The sequence below is a fragment of the Seriola dumerili genome, unplaced genomic scaffold, assembly GCF_002260705.1.
Source record: "Seriola dumerili isolate Sdu_G_001 unplaced genomic scaffold, Sdu_1.0 BDQW01000531.1, whole genome shotgun sequence".
Classification (NCBI taxonomy): Eukaryota; Metazoa; Chordata; class Actinopteri; order Carangiformes; family Carangidae; genus Seriola; species Seriola dumerili.
This window is the reverse complement of record NW_019174786.1, coordinates 1,105,466-1,123,096: the sequence shown is the minus strand read 5'-3', so window position 1 is coordinate 1,123,096 and position 17,631 is coordinate 1,105,466. Positions and strand designations below refer to the sequence as shown.

Genomic DNA, 17,631 nt, shown 5'->3' with positions numbered 1-17,631 from the left:
ACACACCGACACACACGATTAGAGCTGCATTTAACAATTTTTTATCGGATTAATCTGTCCATGATTTTCTTGAATAATTGATTACCTGTTCAATTACTCAGAACTTTTCAGAACCACATCTCACAGTCTCCCTCAGACTGATTTCTCCTTTCGTCTAAAAGCCAAAGATTCTCATTTTTGCAGTAATATAAACTGGAGAAAAGCTGCAAACCCTCACATTTGAGGAAAGTGTTCATGCTTGATAAATGTCTACTATGATTAATCGATCATCAAAATTGCCGACCAATCGACCACTTGTTTTAGCACCACACAGGACCATAAAGTAGCACTGGTTTTCATTTCTAGTGAGTGACTCCACTGTCTTTAATCCTGGCTGTTTGATTGCAGCAAGGGTGGGATGATTTATTGATGAGATGTTCTCCTTTCTGCCTGTTTCTCTGTCACAGAGACTGAGGAGGAGCAGGAGGGGGCCGCTGCTGCTGCTGTTGGTGCTGCTGCTGCTGCTGCTGCTGGTGGTGGTGGTGGTGGTGCTGCTGCTGCTGCTGGGATGGGAAACAGGAAGTGACCATCACTGACACAGGAATGGGACTGAAAACAGAAAACACCATCATGATGAGGAGAATGTCAAATCCACTCGTGTGGTAGGAAACTAAATCCTCCCTTCAACTCAGGAAAAGGATGAATTGTTGTGTCCGGGCTGGAATTGAGGCATCAGGAAGGTAACGTTGCTCTGCTTTTTCCTTTTTTTTCTTTTTCTTTTTTAAATTTTTAATTCCCCCCCCCCAATCACCCGTTAGGTCGGTTAACCTAGCTCTCTGCGCTGGAGAATGGAGATGTGTGTGTTTCACCATCCGAGGCCATCCATCCTCCTATCGCTGTCAAATTTCGGGAAGTCTACAGGATGATTTCACGTCCCTGTCTCTGCCACAAACAGGTGCTAAGCTAGCTTGTAGCTCAGTCTGCGTGAATTCACTGGAAACTCGCTGCTAGCTTGTGTGCACGTCTGAATATATTGATTTGAGGCTGTTTTTTTTTTTTGGTTGTTATTTTTGACGTTTTTGTGGACCCAGGCCCTCGACTGCAGCTAAGAGAAACTGAGGCTGCACGATCCGACAGCTGCACGCAAACACTCCTCCCCGTGATGTGCTTTTTCCACGGGCATTTTCACCATGTAATGCAGATGTAACGTTAATGCGTGCACGGCTAGCTGCTGAGCCTGTGTGGAAAAACGGGACTTGTCTGTGCCATGCTGGCTGTGTCATGGTTGTTTTTCAGTGTTAGTATCGAAAATCAAAGTCTTGTGCTTGTAATTGTGCAGGCTGCCTTCTTGACCAGCAATTCAGTCATGTAAATTTATCAGCTAATTGCAAGAATTCCCTCATTTAATGTCATTTCCTAGGGTGTAACTCACTGTCAAAGAAACTGACGGGCGAGCTGTCTCAAAAGTTGGGTCATATATTAGCAATTATACTGGCATTTTTCTAGCATTGAAGTTTCGTTGTCTTAAAGCTCACTACATAACCGCTGTTTTTAGTCAGGTTTGTAAATAACTTGTGAAAATGACAGTTCCTTTCCATCATTATATAGCCCATTGACATTTATTTCTAAGTTTATTCAATGAATAATCAGTTGACAAACAGCAAATTATTAATTATTATTTGAAAATTAATGATTTAAATACTTTTAAGGCAAAGTGGCAAATATACTTGGCCGATTAATCAATACTTAAAACAATTGTTTGTTAAAGCTGCAATGTTTTTTTTTTAAATAAAATTATTATGATGATGTTTAGATGCCATATCTACTCACTCACTCAAATACTCACTTTTGCAAAGCAAGAATGAGCACATGCTTGATGAATGACTTAAACAGTTAATCAAACAATTTATCAATTAGTAGTTAATAGTTGATTGACTAATCTTGTCAGCACAACCAGAAAAGTCCAGGGAGGTCACGGGACTAACTACTGCACATGTCTCTAAAACTGCCTGCGATCATTAGATGTCCATTTTAATATTTATATTATTCCATTTCACATAGTCCCAGTAACCAACCAAGACCAAAAAATAAGCTGTCCTTAACACTAACCTTAGTGTTAATGTTAATCATAAACTTATGTTAATTTTTCGCCACTCTTTCCTTTTCACTCTGTTCAGGTTTTCAATTGTATATTAATGATTTATGATTAGCCATCTGTCCTGTTACAGCAGGATCAGACTCTGGTAGTTTTACTCTTTCCACCCAGTTCTTAGAGACGGGTCAAACCAAAGGCACTGCAGCGTTCTTTATTTAATTTGCTTTGGCCGTTGGTGTAATCAGCACCCCTGATTGTGTTATGTTTGGCTGGAGTGTTTGCTTCCATTGTGTTAAGCATGACCTTAAAGTTTCATTCACAGTCAGACAGTCGCAACATCTCATTTAAGTGTTTATCTCCCTCCCCTCAGGTCACATAGGACCCAGTCTGCAAGATCACCTACCGTTTATGTCTGATATTGTTGATCTGGATGTAGAAGGTCATATTGCACAGACCAGCAAAGATAACTGATGTTTCTAAATCTTGCTAAGTTACAGTCTTGTGGTCACTTCCTTATACATCTTAGCTGAAAACATCAATCTGGTCTTTACACCTCCACAGTGAGATTTCTGTTTTAAAGTGATACCTGCTCAGATCAGTAGCACAGAATTACAGCGAATTAAGATACTTAAATTAACTTGTAATGATGGATGTTCATTATTACAAAATTAAACGTACTAATTTTTTCTGGTAGATATTTTGTCTGGTAGATTTGAATCAAATTCCTTTTTTATTCTAGGATGTATCTACTGCTGTCTCCCAATTAAATTAATATTTGCAGACTGGCGTAGGCTGGGTGAAATTAATAGCTGACAAAGCCTCGTTGATAGTGCACACACACACGCTGAAGGATTTCTTGAATGGCTGTATTTCTTTTATTTTCGCTGCAGGCCATAGCACATGTATTATTCATTTTTCAGCATTCATTTTGAAAAGAAAGAACCTCCTCTGTCTTCAGTCAGGCCCATTGTTTTTTATATGGTAGTATCTCCCGTTGAGACAGCTGCATACGGACTGATAATGCAATTTACGTGATGTGCATTCCAGGTCTTCATCTATCTGTAAGACCCATGCAGAAAAAAACAGAAAAAACATTTACTCTGGAGTTGAAATTCACAGTTTAATGAGGAGTTTTACTTTCTTTTCATACATTACAAACTGAAAATCATTGGATTTTTTTAACTGTTGGTTAGCTAAAACACATAATTTGTGATGGACATTTGTTACGAGTCAGTGAAAAGCTATATAGAATAATTAAGAGATAATATATTTTATTAGTTAAATTTGGCGACTCGCTTTTATCCATAGAGTTTGCATGTTTTTCTCCATAAACTGAATATGTGTGTATTATTGATGACTGAACAGCTTCAGCAGTTTGTCAGTGTTAGTGATACTTGTGATCGGCTCCACATTGTTGAAGTGTCGTTCATTGCGAGGAGAGAAAGCTCCCTGTTGTGTCGGAGCTTCTGCACCGTGAATGTTTTGCTACAAGGCGATCCATATATCGACCGCCCGCTGCCTTTGAAGGATGTGTGTCAACTTATTGGCCCCGTCTATGGAGGAGGTGTGAGCCTGTCGGTTAGAGGGAGCGCAAAACGCTGAATCACATCCCAGCAACGGTCGCCTGGGCAACACCTCCATAGTGACCAGCAGGAGGAAGATAAGGCCCCTCGCTGCTCAACTAGTTGTGTAATATCAGCAGACCCTGCAACGTTTTTGTTCCCTAGCTGTTGATTATACTGCTGTTATCGACCGTCACACACACACTCCTCCCTCTCCTCCCTCTCTTCCGCTCAGCCACGTCTCCAAACTGCAAAATGAAATCTGAGTGGCTGGGTGGAAACTCCTAAATAATCAACAAACTCCAGTCTCCATGGCATAATTGCTGTTTTGATTTCTGTTGCAAACAAGAATGGGAAACATGAACAAGTACGCTGCAGACTGTCATAATTATGGCTATCAAATGTCACCAGCAGAGAGAAATAGGAGGAAAGATGACAAGTCTGATTAAAGCAGACCATCGTTAAGAGGCTCAGCAGCACAGTTCATTTGATATTGGATCTGTCTGCCTGAAAAGATAATTACACACCTTTTAACATGCATTTTTTATTCTCACTCCATTTTGTCCTGGTTAACAGTGCAGCATGAATCAGCACTCCTGTTGTGCTGTTTTCTTAAAATCTCAGAATGATTAAAAAAGCTTTGTTTGAGTCCAAAAGAAATTATGTTGGGGAATTAAGCAGAAAGCAGGTTTAAATTTCACTCCGATACGAAGTCAAATCACAACGACTCTGCATTTAACCGCACGTCAAAGCTCAGTAAACAATGATATCACATGAGCTCACCTAGAAGCTCTCTGCCTCGACACTGACTTTGCATACAAGCTGAATTGAATTTCCAGGCCACGCTGATTTGATATAGCTCAAAGGGAAGTCCTGTCTCATGGTGAATCAGTGTGATTGTTGGCGCAGGAAAAGTTTCTCTTTCCTCTTTTCCTCACAATAAAGAGTTTGTGCCCGGGAGGATTACTCTTCTTCAGTTACCCTGTTGGCGTTTGCCAGAGGCTTTTGTCCATGGCCAGCCTGTAGTTTCACTGTCATAACAATGTGTCAGGACTTATTAGGTAGAGCTGAATGACTCTCACTGCAACAAAACCTCTGAAGTAAAAGGTTTAGTAATGTTGCAACCCGCTTTTAAATGTAAAATAAAATAAGTCAAGACTGGAGTGGTCGATATTAGTCTATTTAAGATATGTGACTGTGTGATATGTGGATCTGTACTGTGTTGCACTTCTGGCCATACACCTAGTGATTTCACAAACACACACTCGGCCTCCTCTTGCTGACTCTATTCACTGGGAAAAAAAGTGGTTTTATTTTCCTGACTGAAACAGTTTCTATAGAAGAGGTGAAATCCTCTCTTCCTAAATCAATTGTGCTGACTTTTGTTTTCCTTTTTTTTTTTTTTTTTTTTCACTTTAAAAGGCCTCATCACACCACAGGGGAAAAAATGAAGAAAGAAAAAAAAAAAATTAAGATCAAGTAGGAAATTGAATCCACTAAGGTTGATATGGAGGGAGCTTAGAAATCCATTATGCTCAGGTCTTTTTTCACAGAGACACAGATGAATATGGAGTCAGCTATCAGACCGTAAAGGATTAGTGAAGATCAGTCAGGCTGCAGCACTGGAGCACATTAAATGTCTTTCTTTATTACTTTGTGACTCATCGTGTCTCTAGGCTGATATTCCTAAAAATATCTGCAGGTTATCTTTAATTTTCCAGTGTCATTGGACTGTCATTGTGCTCAGCCTGGTGGGGGTCATTTTAGGCCAAAAATCTGTCACCGCCTGAGTCACGTTTGTGGTTACACGTTCTGTTGTAGTTTCCAAACTTTTCCACACGGTGGCAAAGTTTGAGAGCAAGTGAAGAGCTTTGTGTCGATGCCGCTCTGCTGTGTTTGGTCCAGCAGCATTGTTATCATAATCATCCTCTCATTGTAGGGAGGACGTCCGTGTGTCGTTTTAATCCCCCCAGTCTATAAATACACCACTTGGCCATGTGAACAGAAATGTTTTTTGTTCATTATGTTATCACTGCCAAATATCTTGATTTAAAATGTATTAAGTTATTGTCTGAAGGGAACAAACAAGTTAAAATGGGAAGCTCACTCCTAGCTACATGCAGTATTGCCAAAGTGCACAATCAGAGATATTTAAATAATTCAACAAATAATTTAAATTTGGTGATTCCAGCAAAGAAATATGTAAATGAAAAATACGAGAAAAGCTCAATTTAAACCCCTAAGTATTAAGTCATTATTAGAAATGTTATTTTCCATATGTGCTGAATTTAATCCTTGCCTGTAGACATATTTCACATTTATGCTTGTGCACTGGCTGAAAGACTGTCCAGGTTACACCAGCAATTAATTGTAGTTGATTAATTGAAAGTATACCAATTCTACACCCTCCTATTTACCCTTAAATTAATACCTAATGACTACAGACCTGTAAAATAAAGCTTTACACATAGATACGATATGGACGTAAGAATGAAAGAATGGAGGCTGTTTCTTAGCTGCGGTATTGACTTTCTGTCAGATGTGACCAAGAATCCAGAGCGAGTGTGAAAAATAATCATTTACAATGGATTTATTGATCGTCTAAAGTCTACAATCAGAGGTCAAATGAGTTTTTCTTCTTCTCCTGGCATCTCGGATCAAAAATATCTATTCTCAATCAATCTTCTTTGCCGCTGGCATGGAGGCTCATGAGTTCAATTCAGCTTCACACGTCATCGTCATACAGCCCCCCCCCCCCCCCCCCCAGTCCACATTCATCTTACAGCTTGGAAATGTAGTTGACTGCTGTATGGCTGATGTATGTCTGTGTGGCTTGTTATTTCTATAAATCAAAATAACACTTGCTCATGAAAAGAAATGAGAAGCAGATTGAAAATATATGTAGGATTTCTTTTTTCAAATATTGACCAAAGGCATTGTTCTTTCGGAGCGTTGTATTGCACTGAGAGGTGAAAATGGCAGGCAAGGAAAAAAGACAAATCTACACACATCAGAAACATAGAGGAAAGGTCAAATTATCTGTGTCATATATAGGAAAATACTTTGTAAAGACTTTGTGGGCACTTCTCACTTACTATTGCTCCTTTGGTTTTCCAGTGCTGGTTGCTTCATCCTCCCAAAAAAAAAAAACAGGACAGAAATGTAATAGATGGATAAAATGAATGAATGTGTTTCACCTTTCAGCTTGTACTGTTAGTTAAGCTTTACAACCAGTTGGTTGTACTTTGGTTTTTGTTGTTTGTGTAAACTGTAAGCTGGTCTGAGGACTAGCTCCGGCGCCCGACTACGTCTGTTGTGTTGTTCAACTAATGACAGTTGATTTTCTGGACTATATCTGTTTGTGTGACTATAACCTCATCCATCACAGCCACACTGTGTACATCTGTGTTTGCTGTTTACCTGTGAGTCAGTATGCACGTTAACAACCTACCCTCCTCATCTCTGTACCCGATAGACTCGCGCCGCCTTGTAGACTCTATAATCTAGCCTCCTCACAACACGGTGTGTATATCTCCACCACTCCCCTCCTCCCTCCTTCCCTCCTTATCATCCAGGGCCCCGGCGTGTTGCTAAATGGAGTCGGAGCAGCTGTACCACAGAGGCTACTGCAGGAACAGCTACAACAGCATCGCCAGCGCCAGCAGCGACGAGGAGCTGCTGGATGGAGCCGGCGTCATCATGGACTTCCACACCACTGAGGACGACAACCTGCTGGATGGAGACGCTGCCTCCCCAGGTAGGGAGAACGGGATACCTCCACATACCTCACCTAGCAGTTTGATTGGTCCCAAATCCGGATCTCTTGAGCTTCCCTTCCTTGATCCAGGCTTGATGACCCCCAGCCCTCACTCTCCAATCAGATAGGATCTTTGCTTGAAGTCTCGCTGATGCCTGCCATCATGCCCTGATCTTTCAGTTGCTGCGCTTCAAGTCCAAAATCGATTATCTTCTGGTTCACGGTTGGCCAGACAAAGCTGACAAAGCAGGGAGCTGCTGCTCTGGTTGTGAATCACCTCACTGCTGATGTCAAGATGCATCAAGTGTGTGTCCGGTTGTGTGTGCTGCTGTCCTGTGACACAGTCGCTCTGCCATCTGCCCCTTCTTCATCTCCATCCACACCCATCAGCTGCTCTACATGCCGCCTTGTCACACCCTTCAGACACCTGCTACCCAGCATCATTCAAGATGATCGTCCTGCTCCCATTTTGACCCGCTGAGCCTCACAAATGGTTATAAACTATTGACTGATATTTAGGTTGAAAATGTATTCGGCTATAGAGAGTCAAAATAACTTGCTGCTTCTCACTGTTTTCATTAGAGCCGGCTCAGGTGACTTCAGTGTGAAACTTAAATCTCACGATAAGAAGCTTTCAACCGCATCTTCCTGTCTTTATGAGTAAAGAGAATTGGCTCAGGAAATCAATAATTCAATGAGATTTTCTGTTCCTCCCAAAATCAAGTAAAAAATAAATTGAGGATCAGCGAAATAGAAATGTAAACGGAAAATTGTTTTCCCATTTTAAAGCTGTGCTGTTGAAATTTGTGAGTTCAGATGACATTAGATTTCTACAGGCATTCATTTACTGTTTTTAATCGCTCTATCTATGCATATTTATTGTTATTTAGAGATCTAATAACTAGACTAATTCATTTGTGAAATCATATTAATCCCTCTTTGTATTTTCCATTTAAATATCAATTAATACGTTGTTTTATAACCATCTTCAAGGCTCTCAAAGGAAATCCAGTTTTTATTAATTATTTTAAGTTGTTTATTTTCAACTAGAGTCATTTGTTTTGTCGTCGTCTTGTCTTGTTGTAGTTGTTGTTCTGTCCACAGTTTTGCCTGCTCCTCTTTCCTGTTTGCTCGTCTGCTTCTATCTTAACACCTTGACCCGATCACCTCTTTGATGTTGTTGTTTCCTGTATCCTGCAGTTTACTTTGTGGTCTCGCTACATCTTCTATGTGTGCTTTGACCTTTCGCACATTGTACCTCCTCCTCTCTGTCTCCTGCCTTACGTAGATTATCCTGTCAGGCAGCAATAAAAGTTTGGTGGTAGTAACAATACAGACACGTGGCAGAGCCTGTTTTTTTTTTTTGTTTGTTTTCCTAAATGCGTCATCGACTGGCTAAATATAGAAGAGGTTAGGTGGGGCATGGTGCGCAAGTGAGACAGAGTGATTTTAGCTTATTAAAATAAACCAGTGATCTATGATGCACTTTTAAAAGAGCAAGTTGTACCATCGTGCTTTCTGCTGAGTTCGATCATTAGCTCATTCCTCGTTAAGACTGCTGCCATGCTTCTGCTCGTTTGGCTGCCATGCTACATGAATATAGTCATACCTGCCATACCAGCGCTGTCACCTGTTTCTCATTCATTCAGCACCCTAGTGGCACCCAGTCTGGTATATCTGGTGTCCCTTCACCACCCGATCTGCTGCATCCTGTTTGTTCTTTCTGGTTTGAGTAAATATGCTGATTCCTCTCTTGTTCCCCCATTTCTTCAGCTTTGACTTGCAGCTCATCAAACAGAAAACACACATGCTGAGGGTTGTGTTAGAGGTGTCGCCTGAACTTGGCTCCCTAAACATGAATGGCTTGTATTTAATTTCAGTGCTTCCATACTGAAATTATTGCTGGTGTGACTTTGTGAGAAATCCCTGCCATCTTTGAATGCAGATAGAGCGCTGAAGCTGGCAAACTAGTGTGTTTATGCTCGGGATAAAAACACTCTGTCCTGTACATACTCTGTTTTAAGTGTTGGCTAAGCAGAGAGGTTATTTTCTGTCGATCTGAATTGGATAATTAGGATTAACCACCTTTTATATGATTCAGTTTAATGTTTTTGGGTTGCTGACAGGGCTTATAATAAACACACAGTACACATAAAATACACGTTTATTTAAAAGACTGTAATGAAAGTAAATTGCACCAGTTGCTTCAAGTTGCCTGATCGCAGCTGTTCCTGTTTTGTTCTGACAAGTCATGTGGACAAGTGTGAATTCTCACATGTTGTTGGAGCTTGAAGGAAAGTGAGGGGCTCACCAGAGCCTCGAGGAATTATCCTCTGGGAAGCTGTTGCAAATTATTTTTGCTGCTTTTGGGATTTGGCATTTTCTCTGCAGTCTTTATGAGTTTTGTATTTCGTCTTTGCCGAATCACTGTATTAACAGAAGTATCAGAGGTTGTGTTTATATACTGTATGTGTGTTTATGTAAGAGGGATTGGCTTACATTTCAGTGTCTCTGGTCTCTGCCTGGTGATTTCCCTCTTATTGTTTTACTGTGAAACTGGACCTCTGGGCAGTTAAACACAAAAGGTGAAAGCACACAGTAACCCTAACCTACCCACACTTACACTGTCATTCCTCCTGCAAATACAGAGCGAGCTGCATCAAGCAGATACACAACACATAAGTGATACTATTATACTGTGGAGATTTGTCTATTGTAATTAACTTCTGTACTGTGTGCGTCACCTACCTGTCTCATCAGTCTTGATTTGTGTGTGACATGCCGCCATGCTCTTACATTCCCATGAACCAGTTTGGCTGCCAGCCGGTGTGAACTAGTGTTTCAGGAAATCTCTGGATGAATGTCACTCCTTGAAGTTGTTGTGCTGCCTGCCTCTGCCTCCCCGTGCTATTTTTACGTAATGGTGAGGGGTGGGTTCACAGGAAAGCTTGTAAAGCCCTCCTCTCGGCTAAGTCTGCAGTGTGAGCAGGGGGCTGGCTCGCTCCGTAGCCCCATGGAGATTTTTGCTGAAACTTTTGTTTGGCTTTGGAAAACTTTGGCTCTTGAACTGAAACGGATTTAGTCTTCTTTCTTTTAACTCACTGGATTACAGAAACTATTAAGACTTTCTGTTTAAAACTTCATATTGTGGTTTTGTTGTTTTTAAGTCCTGACGGGGCTTGTTGAGGAGGGTGATAACAGACTATGGCTGACATCACCTGTGCCACTGCCTAGCGACAGGAGCCCTGCTAAAAGGTAAGGGGTCCTGGGGGTTTAACATATGACAGGCTGTTGTTCTATATATCAGGGTACCAGTGTTTACGCGTGGGAACTGCAAAGGATGTCGAAGGACATGACTTTGTTTCATTGTTTCATATAATAACACATGATTACACCAAGTTTACAAAACACCTTCTGCCTTGAAATACAGTAACTCTGTGACCCCGTTTGGATTTTACCCATGTAATCCGGTTCTGAATCATGTAATGGATGGAAAGTAAGCGGCGTTCCTCTGTGCAAGTCGGTAAATTCTCTCTTGCAATATGTTACATATGCTATGAGATGTCCAGATGATATCTCATGTTGTGGTTTCATATCCTTCTTGAAGAGTCAACACGAGAAAGGAAGATTGAGCAACTGCTCTGTTTCTGATGTTGGAGCCAGTTTTTGCTCACTCTTTCTTGCTGCAGTTCATTTTCTCTTTGCATACTGCAGACAAGGCAATAGCTTCAGTGGAATATATTCAAAAATCACCAAAGTTTACAAGGCAAATTCGCAAATAACTCCCATGGGCAGATATTATTTCTTGTTTTTTGCAGTCACAAAGCTTTCTTTCATTTCATTTGAAGTGATGCTGGGTTGAATCGGAAAAATACTGCTGTAGATGACTTTATCCTTTATCCTTCAGGGCTGCAACTACAGATTCGCAGATCTGCTTTTTGTCATTCCTGATGTCAATTCCTACTTATACGGATATAATTGCTCTCTCCTCTCTTCTGAAATCTTAATACCTCATTGCACTGAGCTCATTGAGATCATATTTACTACAAATGAGCTCAGCAGTAAGGTAACATCAGGCCAGGGGTTACTATGGCAATAACAGCGGCCCGCCATGACTGAATGAATGTAATTTTAGAATGACATTGGCAAAGAAATTATATTTAATATGGTTTGGTCACATCTGGCTGATACCTGATTTGCCTAATAAGATGCACATTGGCCTTAAGGCTGATCCAGTGTATGGCATTGGTGCACCTTTACCTGCAACTAATATGTCATGAGGAAATTTTTGTAAATATTTGTGTTTTGTTCGTATTTGTGGGAGAGATTTGTGGAAAACAGGACGCAAAGCAAAGTGATGCATAGCTGAGACGGGAGGCTCTTTTTTCAGAGGGAAGAATGCAGATGTTTCAGTAGAGTTGAAATGAACATCAGTGCTCAAACTTGTTGTTTTCATGTAGCACACAAGCAGAAAAAGAAAACCCCTGTTTAATGAAGGGAAAAAGTGATGAGAGATTTCACTCAATGGAGGCGAAAACATCAACAATCTCCTCCACCCCAAGTTCTCACACAATGCACTTTGTCGCCATAAAACATTCATCGAGTTTGTTTATGCAGAGATATTTTAACGTTAGTGCTAATGCATTAGTAACATTAGTTGCATAGTAATGATCAATATTTAAGAGCTGGTGATTTAACATGCTATAGCTGATGATGGTAATAATGGTGGTAGTTAGCTAGCTAACTTTAGGAGGTTTAGCATATGTAACATAATGTGTGAGAGAAACACGAGCCGTCTCACAGGAAATAAACTGTGTTTCCTGCACCACAACCTGCTGCTGTTGAAATCGAAGTACTGAGCTGTATTGGATGCCTACAATATTAGTTAATTGTTTTAATCTATTCAGAAGTTCAGTTCGGTTTATAAGAAATGCTGCTAGGATCTCCCTGAACTTTACTTTTCAAAATAAAATGTTGGAATCTGCCCCAAATATCAGCTATTGATCTCCTTGATTACTAATTATCGGCATCTGCATTGGCCCTTTAAAACTATATTTGTCCACCCCTACTTGAAAATGCTTGATTTGTCCAATCAACAGTCTAAAACCAAAGGTATTCAATTCACTGTCTCATATGGGAAAGATAAGTAAGAAACATTCACATTTGAGAGGCAGAAAACAGCAGGTTGCTTTTGGCTTTTTTCTTAAAATTGTTGCCAAATAATGTTGAGCAATTTGACTGTTCCTTTATAGTCATGCACCTCACAGTGTAGCACAACTGTCATCAAGCTCCTCAGCCATGAAAACTCCCATTTATCCTCCATACTGTCACTCCCCTGCACTTGTTCAGAATGGAATATTCCATTTTAGAACTCACCTCCCTCCCTCCCAAACACACACACACACACACACACACACACACACACACACACACACACACACACACACACACACCCCTGTGACCCGGCACCATGGTCTGTCCCATACAGGCAGGGCCCACTGATCTCCCCTAGCAACCAAGCAGGCAGGGCTGACCGGCCTGGTGTGATCGCCTTTCCGTGTGCGCGCGCGCGCGTGTGTGTGTGTGTGTGAGAGAGAGAGAGATGACATCAGCAGCTCTAGCAGTCAGCTGCTGCAGTGGAGAGGGAGCGAGAAAGAAAAGGGAGGGGGAGGGAAAGAGGACTGTGCACTCACACTCACACACATACACATTCTTCCGCTCAAACACACACACTCACTCTCTCACTCAGTCACTCACACACACAGCCCCGCTTGTCTTCCTCCGGTAAACATGGCAGCGGCAGCAGCGACCGACACACACACAGCGAGCAGTGCGTAGTGAAGCGTAGCTTAGCTTAGCCCCGTCTCGGCTGTCAACATGGAGGAGGAGGACGCGGCGGCCGACCCCTATTTGCCCTACGACGGGGGAGGGGACACCATCCCCCTGCAGGAGATCCCTAAAAAAGGTACGCCACATCCCCTCTTCTCTCTCTCTCCCCCTTCCCTCCGATTCCCCTCGTGATGACAGAGGCCGTCCTCCTCCTTCTTGCACACTGAGTCCATGCCTCCATATGGCAGGCAGACACGGTGCAGGTTAAGCCAACGCTGCCTCCTCTGCTGCTGATGAGGCATGGAAACCGGAGAGCAAGTATGGATTAGGAGCTGCCATTGCTAATGACAACGCTGATTGTTCTGTGGCAGCAAAACAGCTAGCTGTGTAGCTTATTTCACCATTCACCTCTCTGTGGATGATTAACCAGCAGTGTGTGTGTGTGCACGTCAACCAGAGATAAAAGATAAAGGAAAGGCCTGATTTAGTGTGAAGGCTCGTGCTTGGGCCTTTTAAGCAGCAGCAACTAAAGAGACCGTCATGGGCATCCATTTTAATGTCCTCACAGAAACACATGCACAGGCTGTGGCTGCCACATATGTGGATGCTCATGGACCTAGGCTGTGTTGTCTAAGCAACCTTCCTGCAGTGTGAGGACACCTGTTGGCCAGATTCAGCACGTCAGCCCATGTCACACATAACAGTGCAGTCAGATTATGACAAATTACCGCTTTTTTTTCTTTTCTATCTAACAAATTTGAGTTCTGTATGCTTGTTTGTCTTTCTTGTGTGGCCTTCAGGGAGTTTTCCCCTTCAGTTGTGTGCAGTTGGTTCCTCCAGGCCTTGTTAGATTTTTATGGTGAGTGAGCAGAGACAAAAGGCCCCTAGTGAGTTTAGGACACATCCGCTGCTGCGTACATCCACTTTGGACAACAGCCTCTGCCTGCAGACATCTACGGGGTTTTTTTCCCCTCTATCTTCAGTACAACGTGTGGTCCTCTCACAGCTTTTGAATGAAATGGGGTTTTTTTTTTCTGTCTTCTAGGTGACCACATTTTATAACACATTCATCTCTCTCTTTCTATTCCGGCTGTTTTTAGCTTTACCCACGTATCTTCTGCCAGTTTTCTATGTCATGGTCATGTTTGAACAGGACCTGCAATCCAGACACTTAGCCACGATTCTTCTACAGAAAGTGGTGAAAGAAAACGTATAGTGTGTATACTATTATATTGAAAAAAAATAGATATTGATTTGGTCACTTTAAGGTCAGTCACCTTAAACACTGTGACCTTTTTTCAACTACCAAAACCAGCCTGTCGCATGTAAACACACAGAGGAGAGTTGTGTAAAAGGGTCTTTTGAGTCCACAGGCTTTTCAGACTTTGATCAGTTATCCATTAGCCTTTCGTGTGACTCCGGGGATTCCTCCAGTCTGGTCATCAGGCTGGCATCGGTCAACAACAGGGCTCTTCAGGCTGTAAGGAGGTTGTCAGGGTCAGTTTATGATGCTGATCACATGATGGCTGAGCAGACTAACCCTATTCCAACCCCGCTGACCCACAGTGTCCCAGCCAGCTGCTTCTAAACCTCGCTGATCTGATTTACTTAACAGTAGTATAGTAGGCCTAATACTCAGGGATGCGGGAGTGGTTGGAAGAAGCAGTTGACTGATGGTCGCTTCACATCTCATTGGTCACAGTTACACAGGAAGGCCATGTCAAAAGCTTTTCATTTAGAGAAGTGGTATTATTGACAGTCAGCTTGTGGTGTTATTGACAGTTAGCATGCCTGTGTGTGCGCTGATGTGGCTTTTTGCCCCTGATGTAGTCTGAACAGAATCGCAGTGTCACTGTACTAATGCACAGGAGAAAGACAGCCTTATTTTTGTGTGTGTGTGTGTGTGTGTGTGTGTGTGTGTGTGTGAGTGTGTGTCCTTTGTCTGCGTGCCTGCTGAACCACTGGAGTGCGATGTTGGCGACGTGCTCGCATGCATTCGCCTTCGGTTTCTGTTTTCCGTGGCATCACCCTCGCTTGGCTCCACGCTCCTGCCTTGGCTGACGGTGGACAGCAGTGCAGTGTCATCAGGAGGGGCCTGTCTGGTTTCTCATCAGTCAAATCCTCGGCTTTCTTAGTGGAAGCTGAAAATGTTCCCCTCTAAATGATCCACATCCTTTCTGTACAGTGTAGAGCAGCAGTCTCATCTTTCTGCTCTGTTGTCGTCATAGCCTTGGTTTTTGTCAGTGATGTACATTTCACCTGCATGTAGGTCCCTCAGGTGCAAATTTATTGAAACAATGACATATTTGCAGTCGGTTTGTGCCACAAAGATTTTTCATATATTTTCTTCTAATTTAGATTTAGTTTAGTTTTATAAACATTTGCAACTAGTGAGTGGTAGTTGGAAAGTTGCTCACTAATATTTAGGCAGGGATTTTTGAATGAATGAATTAAATCTTTATTTCCCATTACACACATAAAGGTTCACCAAGATGGAGTCCAAAGTCATTATCATCACTACCTCATACAATAGGTGGTTTGAAAGGCCTGTTAAAAAATCAATATAAAATGCAGTGTCCCCAATTCATATCAATCCCTGTATAAACATTCTGGCTCTCCTCGTCTTGGCTCTGGGCATCAGAAACTAGCTGTGCTCTGAACTGAAGATATAGTGACGGGAACAGGCTGTACAGTCCTTTCAGAGCAAGATTCATTATAGCAATGCGGCTCTGACAGCGTAAGAAACTTCTCCAGCATAGTTTCACATCCCGTTCTGATATCTGGAAAGACGTCTTACAAGGAGAGAAACCCTCACTGACTAAGTCCATCTCTTCTATCCTACACCGTGCGTACCTATGCAGCAAGCGGAACACTCCACCAATTAAAGGTAAAAGACAAGAATTGTATTGAAAAAACAAATAAAACAAGAAAACTGGACTAACCAATGCTGTCAAAATAGTTTAATTGTCCCTGATACCAGGAACAAAAAGTATCACCGGTGAAAGAACAGCATTAAGTTCCTATAGGAAAATTATACATTTTCATTGAGAGAACAAGAGTAAAGTAGTGAGTAAAAATAGCTTACAACTACAGAACTTACCTAGAATGCTATATTTGAAAGCTACAAGAAAAGGAGAATACATGGATAATTATCCAACAAGGATTACAAGTTCTGGCAAAATGGTAAATGCAACAGTGAGTATGTTAACATGTAAATAAGTATCCTAGTTTTGACTCTTGTCCTGCTTTGTCTTGGACTTTTCCACATCAAGCAGCTCTGTCATTTGTGTTCCACCTGATTTATCTCAACAGTTAAGGATGTATTTATTACTCTGCTGAACTCCAGTTAGGTTTTGCAGAACCTAGAAAAGAGGTAATCCAGGTTTCTGGAACCAGGATATGGTGCTTACATGTGCAAAATATAACTGGGGCCAGAACTGAATGAACCGCGTTTCGAAGAAATTAGCTGGATAATGTAAGAACCATAAAATAATCACCAAAATTCCCTTTAAATCAGATGGTGTTATAAAGTCACACTACCCACTAGAACAACAGTTTTTTTGTTGTTTTTGACAGGTCTAGAAAGTTTTTTCTCAGTCCTTTGAAAAAAAACAGACCTCCATATCAAACTGCTACTGTCATTGAGTCAAAAACTGAGTCATCACCGTCCCACCGGCCCTGTACTCAAACACACACAACACCATCCGTCCCAACAGCCCAGACTGCGGCTGTCACTGAAATCAAAATGGAGAAAGATAGTATCAGTCTCCCTGCCAAGCCTTATACTCTTACTGCTGCTGACTCCACAACAACAACAACAACAGTAGAAGCTTACTCTCTGTTTCCTTCCTCCTAACTGGGCCGGACATGTATCGGCTGGTCAGATGAAAGCTGTACTTGACCGTTTTGTCTCTGCTTCTTACATGAGATTCCCACCAAAGGGTTTCGACTTGTTTCTCCTCTCCCACATCCCAGAAAACATCAAAGGGAGCGATATGAGCTAATAAGCTGCACTTTCAAAGACGCTGTCACGGCCCACGTTCATAATGCAAGATGTCTTTGGGAAACCGGCTTTATCCTCTGCTTATGTCTCAGTTCGGGGGGGGTGGAAAAATTTTGCAAGCGTGAAAAACCTTTATTCTAAATTGAGATGTAGGTGATTTGATACAAAGCAGCTTCTCATTTACACTCCTTTTATAATCTTTCCCTTCTGTTTTTCTGGCGCATTGGGCTCTGTAGCCCATTTTCTACATAGTAATAACATGGTAATGGTGCAGCGGTTGCAGTAATGTTTGGGAAAAGGATTCAGATGTGTCGATCCCATTTTATAATGTTTTTTTGGCCCTGCTTACGACCATGTTAGGGTTTTTTTTTATGTTTAATGTTGATCACAAAGAGTTAACAGCTAT

General features: G+C 41.8%; 1 protein-coding gene across 7 annotated transcripts in view; it reads left to right on the top strand.

Moving 5' to 3' along the window:
• The first annotated feature begins 577 nt into the window (after positions 1–577).
• clcn3 (chloride voltage-gated channel 3) overlaps positions 578–17,631 on the top strand; it is a 34,425-nt gene continuing 17,371 nt past the window's right edge. For 3 of the 7 annotated variants that reach the window (XM_022764083.1, XM_022764081.1, XM_022764084.1), the window contains exons 1-2: positions 578–719; positions 7,212–7,393. In XM_022764083.1, coding sequence (XP_022619804.1) covers positions 7,231–7,393 — 163 coding nt within the window. In that variant the 5' untranslated portion in view covers positions 578–719; positions 7,212–7,230. Of the gene's footprint in view, positions 720–7,211; positions 7,394–10,413; positions 10,649–13,125; positions 13,359–17,631 lie in introns of those variants that run through there. The other 4 variants (XM_022764087.1, XM_022764082.1, XM_022764086.1 and 1 more) reach the window with 3 other exon arrangements.